General features: G+C 46.9%; 1 protein-coding gene across 2 annotated transcripts in view; it reads right to left on the bottom strand.

Annotated features, from left to right (window-relative positions):
* Positions 1-12867, bottom strand: part of Nipsnap2 (nipsnap homolog 2) — a 35152-nt gene extending 22285 nt beyond the window's left edge. For both annotated transcript variants that reach the window (XM_021162400.3, XM_085837214.1), the window contains exon 1: positions 12721-12867. In XM_021162400.3, the coding sequence (XP_021018059.1) occupies positions 12721-12797 (77 nt within the window). In that variant the 5' untranslated portion in view covers positions 12798-12867. The remainder of the gene's footprint in view (positions 1-12720) is intronic.
* Between the last annotated feature and the right edge of the window lie 511 nt (positions 12868-13378).

Genomic DNA, 13378 nt, shown 5'->3' with positions numbered 1-13378 from the left:
TCAAAGACAGTCTGATTATGCATCTTTGGATACCCTGGGTTTCCTTATATAGAACAGGCTGGCTTCAAATTTGTGGCACTCCACAACAGGTGTGTACCTCCTAGTACTATGCACAACTTAGTTTTGTTGTTCTATGAGACATGGTCTCACTATGTTGTTCTGGGTGTGGCCTGGAACTTGCTGTGTAGACCAGGCTGCCTTTAAACTCAACTCAGAGATCCACCAGCCTCTGCCTCTTGAATGCTAGGATTAAAGGTGTGCACCATTACATCTGGCTTTAAGTGTTTTAGACACAGATTTTTGTTGTTGTTGAATTTGAGTTAGAGAAGAGATAGATGGTTCAGTGGTTAAGAGCACTGGCTGTTCTTCCAGAGATTCAGGGTTCAATGTCTAGCACCCACACGACAGCTTACAGCCTTCTGTAACTCCAGCTTTAGGGGCTCTGAGGCCCTCTTTTGGCCTTCATGGGCACCAGGCCTGCAAGTGGTACACAGGCATACAAGCAGGCAATCACTCATTTACATAATTTTTAAAAGCATTTTTTTCTAATGTTTTGTTTATTTGATTATATACAAGTCTCATAACTGTGTCTGAAGTAGTCTGAATGCTTGTCTCCCCTAGTCTTCAGACGACAATAGATTATTCAGACCCAGAGGAGACCATGATTGGGAAGACAGCTGGTTGGCAGGTGTCTTGAAGCGACTCAGATGAGGCGCCTGTTTCAATGGCTGCCTTGATGAAAGCAAGACAGAGACAGTCATGTTGGCAAGGGGGGTGGGGTGAGAAACTGTGGCTTAGATGACGGGAGTAATCAAATCTTGACTGCACCAAGCCTATGCTCGCACCAGGAAAAGCTGGCAGACTTGTGAAGGACCATTTCCCCTTCTCCTGGGATGCTTGGTATCCTACTGCCAGTCTTTTGCTGATCCTATCCCCCCCCCCCTCGTCTGCTCTAAGTGAGATTTTATCAGTGGACCCCTACAGTGTGCTGCTTTTAGTCCCTCCCTGAGCCCTTGGCCTCTCGTCCACCTTTATGCAGGACTCTCAGTGAAAGCACTCTTGGGTGGGACCTCTGGCACCAGCAGCTTGTTTAATGGTCATCCGCCCCCCTCCTGGTTCCCCTGTGAACTGGACACAGCATACAGAATCCATCCTTCCTGCCTGTGCCTCTGACCTCGCAGACTGGCCTGCTTAGGAGCAGCTCGTTCTTTCCACAGCCTTTGCTTATCTTTTAAAAAAATGGACTGTCTGGCCAGGTGGTGGTGGTGGCGGCGGCGCATGCTTTAAATCCCAGCACTCAGGAGCAAAGGCAGACAGATCTCTGTGAGTTCAGGGCCAGCCTGGTCTACAAAGCTATTTCCAGGACAGCCAGGGTGAAACAGACAAGCCCTGTCTGAAACCAACAAACCAACCAACCAACCTGAAATGCCCACTCTAGATGCTTTCCAAAGTGTTAGCTCTATCATACATCCCAGTTTTGGTATTGGTTTTAGTAGACTTACTGCAGGCTATGGAGAGGTGGGAGAAAACCTCATCTTGACTCCTGGCCGCCCCGGTCAGGGTCCAGTTGTAGGGAGACTTCGTGGTAGTTACGTTAGACTCTGCTATGCCTTGTGCTTTATGCCCAGTACCAGGTAAAAATCAGTGGTGCCTAGCTCTTGCTCGCCCGGGTCTCCTGGTCCCGGTCAACAGGGGCCTGCCTTTTTCCTACGTATATTAATAGTTTTGGCCAGTCAACATGTACACACCAAGTATTCCAGTGCTTGGGAGGCTGAGGCAGGAGGATTACCAAGTTTGAAGCACCCTGAGTCTACATAGCAAGTTTCAGGCCAGCCTAAAACAGCCTGAGCCTATTTTTAGAACAAAATGTTTTATGGACAGTGTCTTACTGTGCACCCCCAGATCGGCCTCAAGCTCTCAATCCTCCCGCCTCAGTCTCCGGAGTGCTAAGATTATAGGTGTGTCCCATCATACCCAGCTTGGAGCATAGCACCTTTTGGACATTTGTTTGACACTCTGATGCAGCAAATGGCAAGCCTATGAGTGAGGGGCTGGAGAGATGCTGCTGCAGGGGTTAAGGGGACTCGCTCTGTAATCATGAGGACTGCAGTTTGATCCCAGAATCCGAGTCACAAGTTGGGTATTCCCTAAATATGCCTAGGGCTCCAGCACAGAGAGAAGTGGAGACAGGCCTGCTGGGGCTTGCTGGCTTCTATCCTAGCTCAGATGTAAATCCTGTGCTCAGGAAGGGTCTCTGCCTGAGAGCAAGAGAGTGATGCAAGTGGGCACTGGATGCCCTGATCTGGGGTCTGTATGTGAGCACACACACACGTACACATGCACACACGCAAATAGAGGGGCTCATAAAACCTCACCTACTAGCCAAGGAGCTACTGGTGATCAAAGCCTGCTAGAGAAGGAAGAGTCAGATTTTGCTTTGCTTTGTTTTTGGAGACAGGGTTTCTCTGTGTAGCCCTGGCTGTCCTGCAACTCACTCTGTAGATCAGGCTGGCCTCAAACTCAGAAACCTGCCTGCCTCTGCCTCCTGAGTGCTGGGATTAAAAGTGTGCCCCACGACACCCAGCTGAGTCAGTTTTCTTTTTAAATTTTATTTAATTTTTTGAAGATTAAAATTTATCTCATGTGTGTGTGTGTGTGTGTGTGTGTGTGTATGTTTTGCCTGCATGTATGCATGTGTACCACGTATGTGCCTGGTGCCTGAAAGGGTTCAGAAGAGGGCACCAGATTCCAGAAACTAGAATTATGGGTGGTTGTGAGTACCATTCCGGTACCAGGAACCAATCCTGGGTCTTCCACAAGAGCAACAAGTGGCTCTCACCACGAGCCATCTCTCCCATCAGTTTCTTCTTCAGGCTGGCTCCAGGTGGGAGCTGCTCGAGCATTAGCGGATGGCCCACAGCCATGTGCATATGGGGAGTACTAAGTGAACCCAGGGGACTAGGGATAAATAGACGCATGCAGCGGGAGGATGTGACCGTGGGGCTTGGGAAGAGTGGCAAGTGGATATGATAAACCACACTGTACCCATATGGCAGCTCACAACTGTTTGTAACTAATCTCTGGGAAGCCAATACCATCTCCTGGCCCCCAAGGGCACCTGGCACACACAGGGTACATAGACATACATGCAGTCAAAATACCTATATATGAAAAATAAATAAGTCAATGTGTGTGTGTGTGTGGGGGGGGGTTGTGTTGTTTTGGGTTTTTTTGTTTGTTTGTTTGTTTGTTTTTTGTTTTTTTCGAGACAGGGTTTCTCTGTATAGCCCTGACTGCCCTCGATCTCACTTTGTAGACCAGGATGGCCTTGAACTCTGAAATCTGCCTGCCTCTGCCTCCCGAGTGCTGGGATTAAAGGCGTGCGCCACCACACCCGGCTTTTTTTTTGTGTGTGTGTGTTTAAGTTACAACCACATGAAGGCTCACAACCATCTATATAGCTAACTCACATACATAAAATAAATAAATAAATCCTTAAACATTATGGGCTGGGCTGTGGCAGCGCACACTTTAATCCCAGCACTCAGAGGCAGAGGCAGGTGGATCTCTGTGGGTTCGAGGCCAGTCAGGGCTACACAGAGAAACCCTGACTCAAACAAACAGATAAACAAAAGCAAAATTAAAAAAAAGGATGCCAAGCTAGGGCTGAGCCAGGAAACCACTTCAAGTTTGTGGCTAGCCTGGTTTACATGGTGAATTCCACACCAGGCTAGCCCACAGCGTGAGACTGTCTCAGCAATATACCACCACCACAACCAACCCAAGCACAACAAAAACTTTAAAAGAAAATTACTTCAATAGCAATTTCACTTACAACCAAAGCAATAACAGTGAATTCATTTTCTTCCCCATCATCAAGATTTATAGGTTACTTTACAGTGTGTTTGGTTGTCTATTTTCAGATCCAGTCTTATGACACCCAGTATGACCCGAAGTTCACTGTGTGGCTAAGACTAGCTTCGAACTCTTGAGCTCTCTGTCTCTGTCTCCACAGTGCTCACGCTCAGGTATGTGCCACTGTGGCCTATTCCAGTTGTGTTTAATGTATCCTTCAAAAATGCAGACAAGCAGCCAGGTGTGGTGGCGCACGCCTTTAATCCCAGCACTTGGGAGGCAGAGGCAGGTGGATTTCTGAGTTCGAGGCCAGCCTGGTCTACAAAGTGAGTTCCAGGACAGCCAGGGCTACAGAGAAACCCTGTCTCGAAAAACCAAAAAAAAAAAAAAAAAAAATGCAGACAAGCATGCACTATACATGTGCAAATGTGACTAATTTTTTTTTTTTTAGGAGAAAACCATTTTAATTGAAAAATAATACATCTCAATCAACACTGTGTTTATGGACATAAAGTAAACTAAGTAGAAGGAGAAGTGGCTTTTCTAACTGGTAACTGTGAAACTGATGTATCAGCATGTTGCTATAGCTGCTCTCCTTTATCCTGATAGCTACAAAACAAGACTACTGAGTTGTGTGTCCCCCACCCCACGCCCCCCGCCACCTGAATTAAACTGTAAGGTCAATCCTTGCTCTTAATCCACTGACAAAAGAAGACGTTAAAAGTTTTTCCTATATTCAAGAAGTTACTAATGCAAAAAAAAAAGATAATTCTCATGAAAAAGCTATTAATCTAATATATTAATAGAACTCATCCACAAGACTTCAAAACAGGATTCCAAAATGATCGCTAGTACAAGTCTCCCTTTAAGTTTGTTCATCCCAAGATGATTTAGGAACACACTGGCTCAATAAAACTTTAAAAATATCCAAGTTATTGCAGAGAACTGTGGACAGAAGTCTCCTTTTAAAGAGTTCATTATATAGGTGTTCCCAGAATTACTCTTGTATGTCAACTCAAAGTGCTAGAGAACACAGTAAACATCGCGCTCAAGAAACGACAGAAAAAAGGCATTAAGATGTATGGCTTCTTGTGAGTCTATATTACTGAACATAAATAAAGTCATTACCATTTAACTGAAAAAGGTTTTTTTTTTTTTTTACAAAACTGCATATCCAAAATTAACATTTTTATTAAATCAAGTTTAAAAATGTTCACTGTAGAAAAGTCAACAAGGGTATTAAGAAAATCAAAATATACCTTTTTTTTTTTTTACAATATATGTATATATTAGCGGCAGACTACTTCAGAGAGTTTCTTTTGCGTTTAGTTATTTTAAAGAAAGCGTAACAGCGTCAAAACATGACTAATTTTTATTGCACTGAATGTATTTGTGACTCTGAAAGGATTATTTGTAGACTAAGTATAGAGCGGACAGTGACACTTTTCTCTTCTTCCTTAGGACTCAAGGATACCAACAGTTATTAAAGACACATTTCTTCCCATGGGCTGCTTGAGGTCATTTGCCTAGGTCATTTCATTAGAGCCTCAAAACCACAGCAAGGGAGGTCTTGCAACCCCAGACAAGCTCAGAGAGACTAAACAATGGGCTCAGAAGTTTCAAAGAACAAACAACATTCAAAATGTTTCTACTAATCAGGGCCATCTCCCAAACCTACATCTCTGGCCGAACCTGCGAGCCTGGCTTTGAGGGTCAAACTCTGAAATCTTGTTTGAGTGTCAGGTTTCAGCTGACAAAAGCCGATATGATATGCCCAGTCCTGGGCACAGGATACTTGATGACACGTCATCCAGTCTCTCTCACTGTCTAAGCCAAATATGGAGAGAGCTATGCCAACAGCTGCCAGAGAGATTGGATCCAGGCAAGGCCTGGGTTCTTACTGACAGGCACATGCAGACACAGACACACACACATAAACACACAGACACATACATATACACACAGACACCCATATAAACAGGCACAGACACACATACACACAGAGAAACACACACACACAAAACATAGACACATACATGCATATAAACAGAGACACAGAGACACAGACACACAGAAACACATACATATACACAGATAGACATATACACACATACACATGCATGTAAACACAGAGACACAGACACACTGAAACACATACATATACACAGAGAGACATATACACACATACACATAAACATACAGAGACACAGATGGACAGACAGACTGACACACATCCAGCTTGGAGGGTCCCTACTTTCTATCAAACACTGGAATTGAGAATAAGCATTGTATGCTAGGCTCTGTTGGTATCAGGTTCTACCAGATGCTAAGTCAGTTCCATCTCCCGGGGAAAACAGCCAGAATGAGCACAGATCCCAGAGCGGACACACTGCCAGAGCTCAGGGGAATGAATCACCGGCTTGGCCTCAAGAGGAGCAAGAGTGACTCCAGGAGAGACTCTGCAGCCCTGCGCTGGAGGCCGGGCAGGACAGATGGACAAGGCAGGTGCTAATTCTAGCCAGAGAGAACAACATGTACAAGTACACAGGGTCGGGAAACGGACGGCACGCATGCGTCTGTAAGGTGTGCAGGGCGGGAGTGGGAAGAAGCGGGTGGTACCAGGTCAGCGTGGGCGGGGCGCTACGCTGCTGCGTGTTACACTGCCATGGATACTGCCAGCAGATTTTCAAAACAGGCAGGAAAAGCAGCCTGGTAATACTGGGCCAATCCCCAGGGCAGGGGGTGCAGTTCCTGGACTCTCCTGCCATGACTGGCCCAACCTTTTATTGAAGGAAGCCTTAAAAACAAAGCAAACCCCCAAAACCAAAAGCCAAACACTCAGCGAGGAGAGGTGGCTCACACCTTTAATGCCAGCAATTGAGAGGCAGAGGCAGGTGATCTCTGAGTTCAAAATCAGCCTGGTCTACGTAGTGAGTTCCATGGGCAGGGACACAGAGAAATCCTGTTTTCAAAAACAAAGAGGGCTGGTGAGATGGCTCAGTGGGTAAGAGCACCCGACTGCTCTTCCGAAGGTCAGGAGTTCAAATCCCAGCAACCACCTTAACAAGATCTGACTCCTTCTTCTGGAGTGTCTGAAGACAGCTACAGTGTACTTACATATAATAAATAAATCTTTAGGGCTGGTGAGATGGCTCAGCAGGTAAGAGCACCCGACTGCTCTTCTGAAGGTCCTGAGTTCAAATCCCAGCAACCACATGGTGGCTCACAACCATTCCTAATGAGATCTGACTCCCTCTTCTAGTGTGTCTGAAGACAGCTACAGTGTACTTACATATAATAAATAAAAACAAAAATAAAAATAAAAAACAAAACAAATAAATAAATATTAAAAAAGAAAAAAAACAAAGAAAGAAACCTCTGGGTGGATGGGAAAAAGGATGGATGGTCTCCTGTCCAGATGTTGGATGTAGAGATGAAGGGAAACAATACTTTCAAAAGACACCCCTGGGGCTGGGAGTGCATCCCCAAGACTAGAGAAAAAGTCTGGCAGATCTCTGTGTTTGAGGCTAGTCTGATCTACATATCAAGTTTCTGGCCAGCCAGGGCTAAACTGTGAAACCCTGCCTCAAAATAAAACAAACCATAAACCCAACTGCAGTGAAACAATAAAACAAAATAAAATAAAAGGTGCACGCCTTTAATCCCAGCACTTGGGAGGCAGAGGCCGGCAGATTTCTGAGTTCGAGGCCAGCCTGGTCTACAAAGTGAGTTCCAGGACAGCCAGGGCTATACAGAGAAACCGTCTCGAAAAACCAAAACAAACAAACAAACAAAACCCAAAACACACTCCCCAACCCCCGACCAAAACCGCCTCAAAAACCAAGAGGTGGAAAACAGCGCTGACCAGGTGTGAGACAGCACTAAGGTTTAGTCAGCAAAGGGAGGCAGGGGAAAAAGATTGAATGTTCAGAAAGAGCACAGGGGGCCTTACCTACCCACTTGACCCACAAATATTTGCTAACTGCATCATGGTATGTGTTAGGGGTTGGGCTAGCTGCAGAAGGACATACAGAGAATGAACCCGGCCCTGACCCCACAGAGCTGAGCCTGCAGGCGAGAGCAGGGGAACTGGATCACATGCATCCCCAGATAAGCTCTGGACAGAGGCCCAGGGGGTGGGGGATAAGATGCAGGAGCACAGGGTGGCCGGATGAGGCAGGGTCTCAGGTGGCCGGGAGATGAGGTGCCAGGAAGAAGTAACTCTTGAGCTAATGATGTGGCTCAGTGGTTCTCAGCTTTCCTCAGGCTGCCACTTTAACACAGTCCCTCATGTTGCGGTGATCCCCAACCATGAAATGATTTTCATTTGCTACTTCCTAACAGGAATTTTGCTGTTATGAATCGTAATGTAAATATCTGATATGCAATCCAAAGGGGTCTTGACTCAGGCTGAGAACCACTGACAGAGAAGGGGAGGAAGCGTCTGTCAGCTGGAGACAGCGTTTGTGAGGGCTAGTCACAAAGCCAGGAGTAAGTATTGCAGTGAGGAAGCACGCACGGGCAGGGGAGGGCGGCAGATCTATTCTGAGATGTTTCATATTAAAGCAATACTCCTGTGACCCTAACTCCTGCACAGCAGCTACAGAGACCCTCTCACCCATTTCTTGTTTAGAAAAGCTTCAAACATAGAGAAGTTGAAATAATTTACACACTCCAAGTAGATAAAAATGTGTTGTGTAAGTTAAAAGAAAACTGACGATTTGGAAATTGTCTAGACACATACCACTTAACACTTCAGCATATGCTTCCCGTGGTGGTCAGATCTTTACTTCCAGCACTTAGGAGGTAGACTCAGGAAGATCTCTGAGTTTAAGGCCAGCCTGGTCTACACTGAGAGTTCCAGGCTGGCCAGCACAATGGGTGAGACACTGTCTCAATAAGTGAATACTTTAACATGTATCTCCAGAGAACTAAGATAAATCCGCTATGCTATTATCATATCTAAGAAACACAGCTGTTCTAAAATATCTACATCCATGCTCTATTACACGTCTGCGTTGTCTTCTAAATGGCTTTTCATGGGAGGGATGTTGGAGATGGAAGGAAAGGATTAGGATCCAGTCTGTATGGGGGTGGTTGAGACAGGGCTGTGTGTGTGGGTGTCTCTTTATGTAGCCCAGGATAGCCTCTAACTCACAACCTTCACACCTCACTTTCCCAAGTACTGACTATAGCCAAGTTTTTAAAGACTTATTTCCATTTTTAATTATGTGTATATGCATGGGAGAGGAGAGTATGAGTATGTGATATGGGTAATGTGGGTGCTATGGGAGACAAACTCAGATACACGCCCTTAACTGCTAAGCCACCTCTCCTGCCAGCACAGGTTGGTTAAGGGAGATTTTTTTTTTTTAAAGATTTATTTATTATATGTAAGTACACTGTAGCTGTCTTCAGACACTCCAGAAGATAGAGTCAGATCTTGTTACGGATGGTTGTGAGCCACCATGTGGTTGCTGGGATTTGAACTCTGGACCCTCGGAAGAGCAGTCGGGTGCTCTTACCCACTGAGCCATTTCACCAGCCCCAAGGGAGATTTTTATAATGGAAAAATGGCCTCTTAGAATTTTTTTTTTTTAATCTGTTTCCTTCAATGATGGGATCAAGTTCACAGTCTTCAAAGGAATCCATACAATTGCTGCTGACAGTTAAGGGGGATGAGAACAGAGATGGTGGAGCCTAGATACTGGGAAGCAAAGATGACAGATCTGACGACCAGATTAGAAGGCTAGGAGAGAGGCAGCACAGGCTTGGGAAAGGCCTGATTTCTGGCCTGGACGATGGGAGATGGTCCATCCCTGGGAAGAGAGCAATCAAAAAATCCTTTGTACCTTAAAACCCTTTCTAGGCGACTGTCTAATAAGCAGCTGAGAACTCTGGGCTTAATACAATCCATAGCTAAATAAAATGGACTACAGCTGTGGTTCTTGACCTTCCTAACACTGCGACCCTTTACTACAGTTCCTCATGCTGTGCTGATTCCCAACCATAACATTATCACATCGCTACTCCAGAAGTGGAATTTTACTAACTCTTTGGATTTATAATATAAATAGCTGATATGCAGGATTTCTGATGTGACCCCCGGCCGGGGATCTCGACCCATAGTACTAGAATACACACGTCTGAGATGCCTACAGAGACCTGATTCCTATCTGAAACTCATGTTGCAAGGTCACCTCAACATCCCTGTGAGCACATCTGTTATTTATTTATTTATTTACTGCCATCTTACTTAACCTTTTAGCCAGGATCAGGCATAGCTAACCGGTCCAATAAATATCCCCTCTCTGACGCCTGTCACATAATGATGGTTCTGGCTGCTCTTTCCCTGTCTTCCTTGCTGGCTCCTTCTCCTCTATTCAACAGCCTGTAAATGTTGAAACACACTAGGCCCTGCTTCTCAGCTTCTTCACTAGCCTCCTTCTCTCCTTAAAACAATTTCATCCATCACGGTGGCTTTAAAACAAAACACACACACCAAAACAAGCCTGGTGGTGGCATACACCTTCATTCAGTCCCAGCACTAGGGAGGCAGAGGCAGGCTTAACAGCCTGATACTGTCTCTCAAACTCCCATCTCTCCCAAAACCAACCCCTCCCCCCAAAAAAACCTCTAACCCCCCAAACAAACCAAAACCCACAGAAAAACAAAACCACCACCACCAAAAACAAAACCTCAGTAAAAACACAAACAGTATAATAAAATCCAGATATCTATCAACATTCTTTTTTTTTTTTTTTCTTTTTTTGGTTTTTTCGAGACAGGGTTTCTCTGTGTAGCCCTGGCTGTCCTGGAACTCACTTTGTAGACCAGGCTGGCCTCGAACTCAGAAATATGCCTGCCTCTGCCTCCCGAGTGCTGGGATTAAAGGCGTGCGCCACCACGCCGGCTTCAATCAACATTCTTATATGCTAATCCCCACCAGTTGCCTATAGCCCAGACATTTGGATTTTCCATTTGAACAGCCTACACCTCAGACTTTACAAGGTTCTAAACTTCTCAGGACTCCCTCTTCTTCCTCCTCTTTGAATAGCTCCCAGAGAGGATTGGCAGGAAGGGAGAGAGGAGGGTGAGAGTGTCCTCAAGGAATCAAGGGGTAGGGAGCATTTGGCTCCAAGTACCGGTACCTGGTAGGTCCAAAACTCTACCAGCTTCATGACTTTGAGCATTAGGCCTTGAGTGAGCACCTTGGGGTTCAGCTGCCTGTTTCCCAAGGAGCAAAATACAAACTTTAGGGGCTCGGACTGCTTGCTCAGTAACAACAGATATGAAAGTAAGAAGTCGGTTCATTCCACTTGGAATCATATTACAGATGATTTAAATAATTTGCATCTACAAGTTGCATCTGTTCTGAAACAAAAGCATTCACACACTTTTCCCTCGAGATGTGTCTCTTGTCCTCTGTGTGTCTGTGTGAGATACACACCCTAGTTCTAAAGATTGCCACTAAATCAGACAAGCCATGTTATATGGTGCTCTCATAATGCTGGAGAGATGGCTCCCTGCCTAAGACCACCTGTTCCTTTCCTAGAGGGGCAGAGTTCCAATCCCAGCACCCAAGTGGTGGCTCACAACCATTTCTGTAACTGTACTTCAGAGGATCAGAGACTTTCTTCTGGTCCCTGAAGGCCCCAGGCATGCACACGGTGCACATACATATATGCAGGTAAAAACCACACATACGCACAAACAAAAGAAATCTGAAGACAAGTTCTGGAGCTGGTGAGATGGCTTAAGGAGTAGAGAAACTGGCTGCTAAGTTTGATCAACTACATTCAATTTCCCAGACCCACATGGTGGAAGAAAATCAATTACACACACGTGGCAGAGAGCTCAGAGGTTAAAAAAAAAAAAAAGGAATATTTCAATTAGCCAAGGCTGGCCTGCAACTGCACACCTGCAACTGCAGAACTTTGGAGTCTGAAGCAAAAGGTTTGCTGAAAGTTCAAGGCCAGCCAGGAATATATGTAGCAAGATCTTGTCTCAAAATACATACATACATACACACATACATACATAAATAGGGCTTGGAGAGATGGCTCAGGGGTTAAGAACACTTGCTGCTCTAGAAGAGAACTCAGATTCAATTCCCAGCCCCGACATGGCGGCTCACAACCCTCTGTAACTCCGGGTAGTTGGGGATCCAAAACCTTCTCCTGGCTGCCCCAGGCACCTATGTGTTAGCCACACATGAAAGCAAACACTTATACACATAAGAAAATAAATCCTACAAACCGCTTAAACACCAAATAAGCATATAAAGGAAGGAAAGAAGGGAAAACAAATCTGTCGGTAAATTCGGATGGCCTTTCGCTTTTTAAACGTGGGGATGTCAAGGTGACAGGTTGACACACCGAGCACTGTCTCCGCGGTGGTCAGGAAAAAAGAAAAAGTTTCGACAGCGAACTCCGCCATCTACAGCTGGCCACCGTGGGCTACTTTTTTTTTTTTTTTTTTTTTTGGAGCCACTCCGCTTTCAAATTTAAGGGCTGTCCCGACTGGGGAGCCCGGGGTACAGCTTCCCCAGGGAGACCAGCCATCCTTTTGCTTCTCTGCACGACCTGGGGCGAGGCATTGCTATTGCGAGGGGCGCAGCGCGCAGAGGCTGCGGGCGGACGTAGCCCGCGAGCCCCGGCGTCCCCGGCAAGGGCGGCGCCGGCAGGACGGTGACCTTGAGCCCCACGGGGGCCCGGGAAGGCGCCGCAGCCACGCCAGCCCTCGGTCGCCTGGGACTCGGGAGGCCGGCCCCACGGCGTCCCCTCCCAGCCCCGGGGACCCCGCGCCCTTCGCCCCACGGCGGCCCCTCCCCGGCCGGGCCCCGGAAAGGGCGGCGCTGCTCACCGGAGCCCCGGCAGGAAGCCGCTGTGGGCGGCTGGCCGCAGCAGGCCTCCTCGCGCGAGCAGCACCCGCGCCGCCATCTTGCTCCGGAGCCTGAAGCTCCTACCGCCTCGGTGTCGCTGACGCCGCCGCTACCGCGACCCCTCCCCCGGCCGGGCCGACCAGGCTGGGGCGGGGCGGGGCAGGGCGCTAGGCCGCTGTAGTGCAGGGGAGCGGCCGCTAGGGGGAGCAGCGTGGCGCCTCAGTGCTGCCGCCAGGGGGCGTGCCAAGCAGTTGCTGAAGTTAATCCGTAGATCCCGCGAGGGGAGTTCAGGGTCCCTGAAGTGGGTGTGAGAAAGGAACCTGGAATGTACACGGGGAGATCCACGGGAAAGGAGTAGATCTGTGCACGGGGGGAATCCAGAGTCTGATTTTATGGTTGAGGGCCACCACAAACATGAGGAAACGTGTTAAAGTGTTAGCAGCATCAGGAAAGTTGAGAACCACTGGTATAGGGGGAAGTGTATTCTGTAAGGATAATAAAAGAGCTATGGATATAAGCATGAAACTTTAGCAAGATAAGAGTAGACAAAAGCAGAACTAGATCCCGAGGAATCAGAGGAATAGGGAGCAGCCTGGGCCTCAGTTACATGCAGAGACCAAGAGAAGGATACTCTCCAAT

This window comes from Mus caroli, unplaced genomic scaffold (genome assembly GCF_978045245.1).
Source record: "Mus caroli unplaced genomic scaffold, Mus_caroli_1 scaffold_4, whole genome shotgun sequence".
Taxonomy (NCBI): Eukaryota; Metazoa; Chordata; class Mammalia; order Rodentia; family Muridae; genus Mus; species Mus caroli.
Note: the sequence above shows the minus strand (reverse complement) of the source record. Positions and strands in the feature narration are given on the sequence as shown.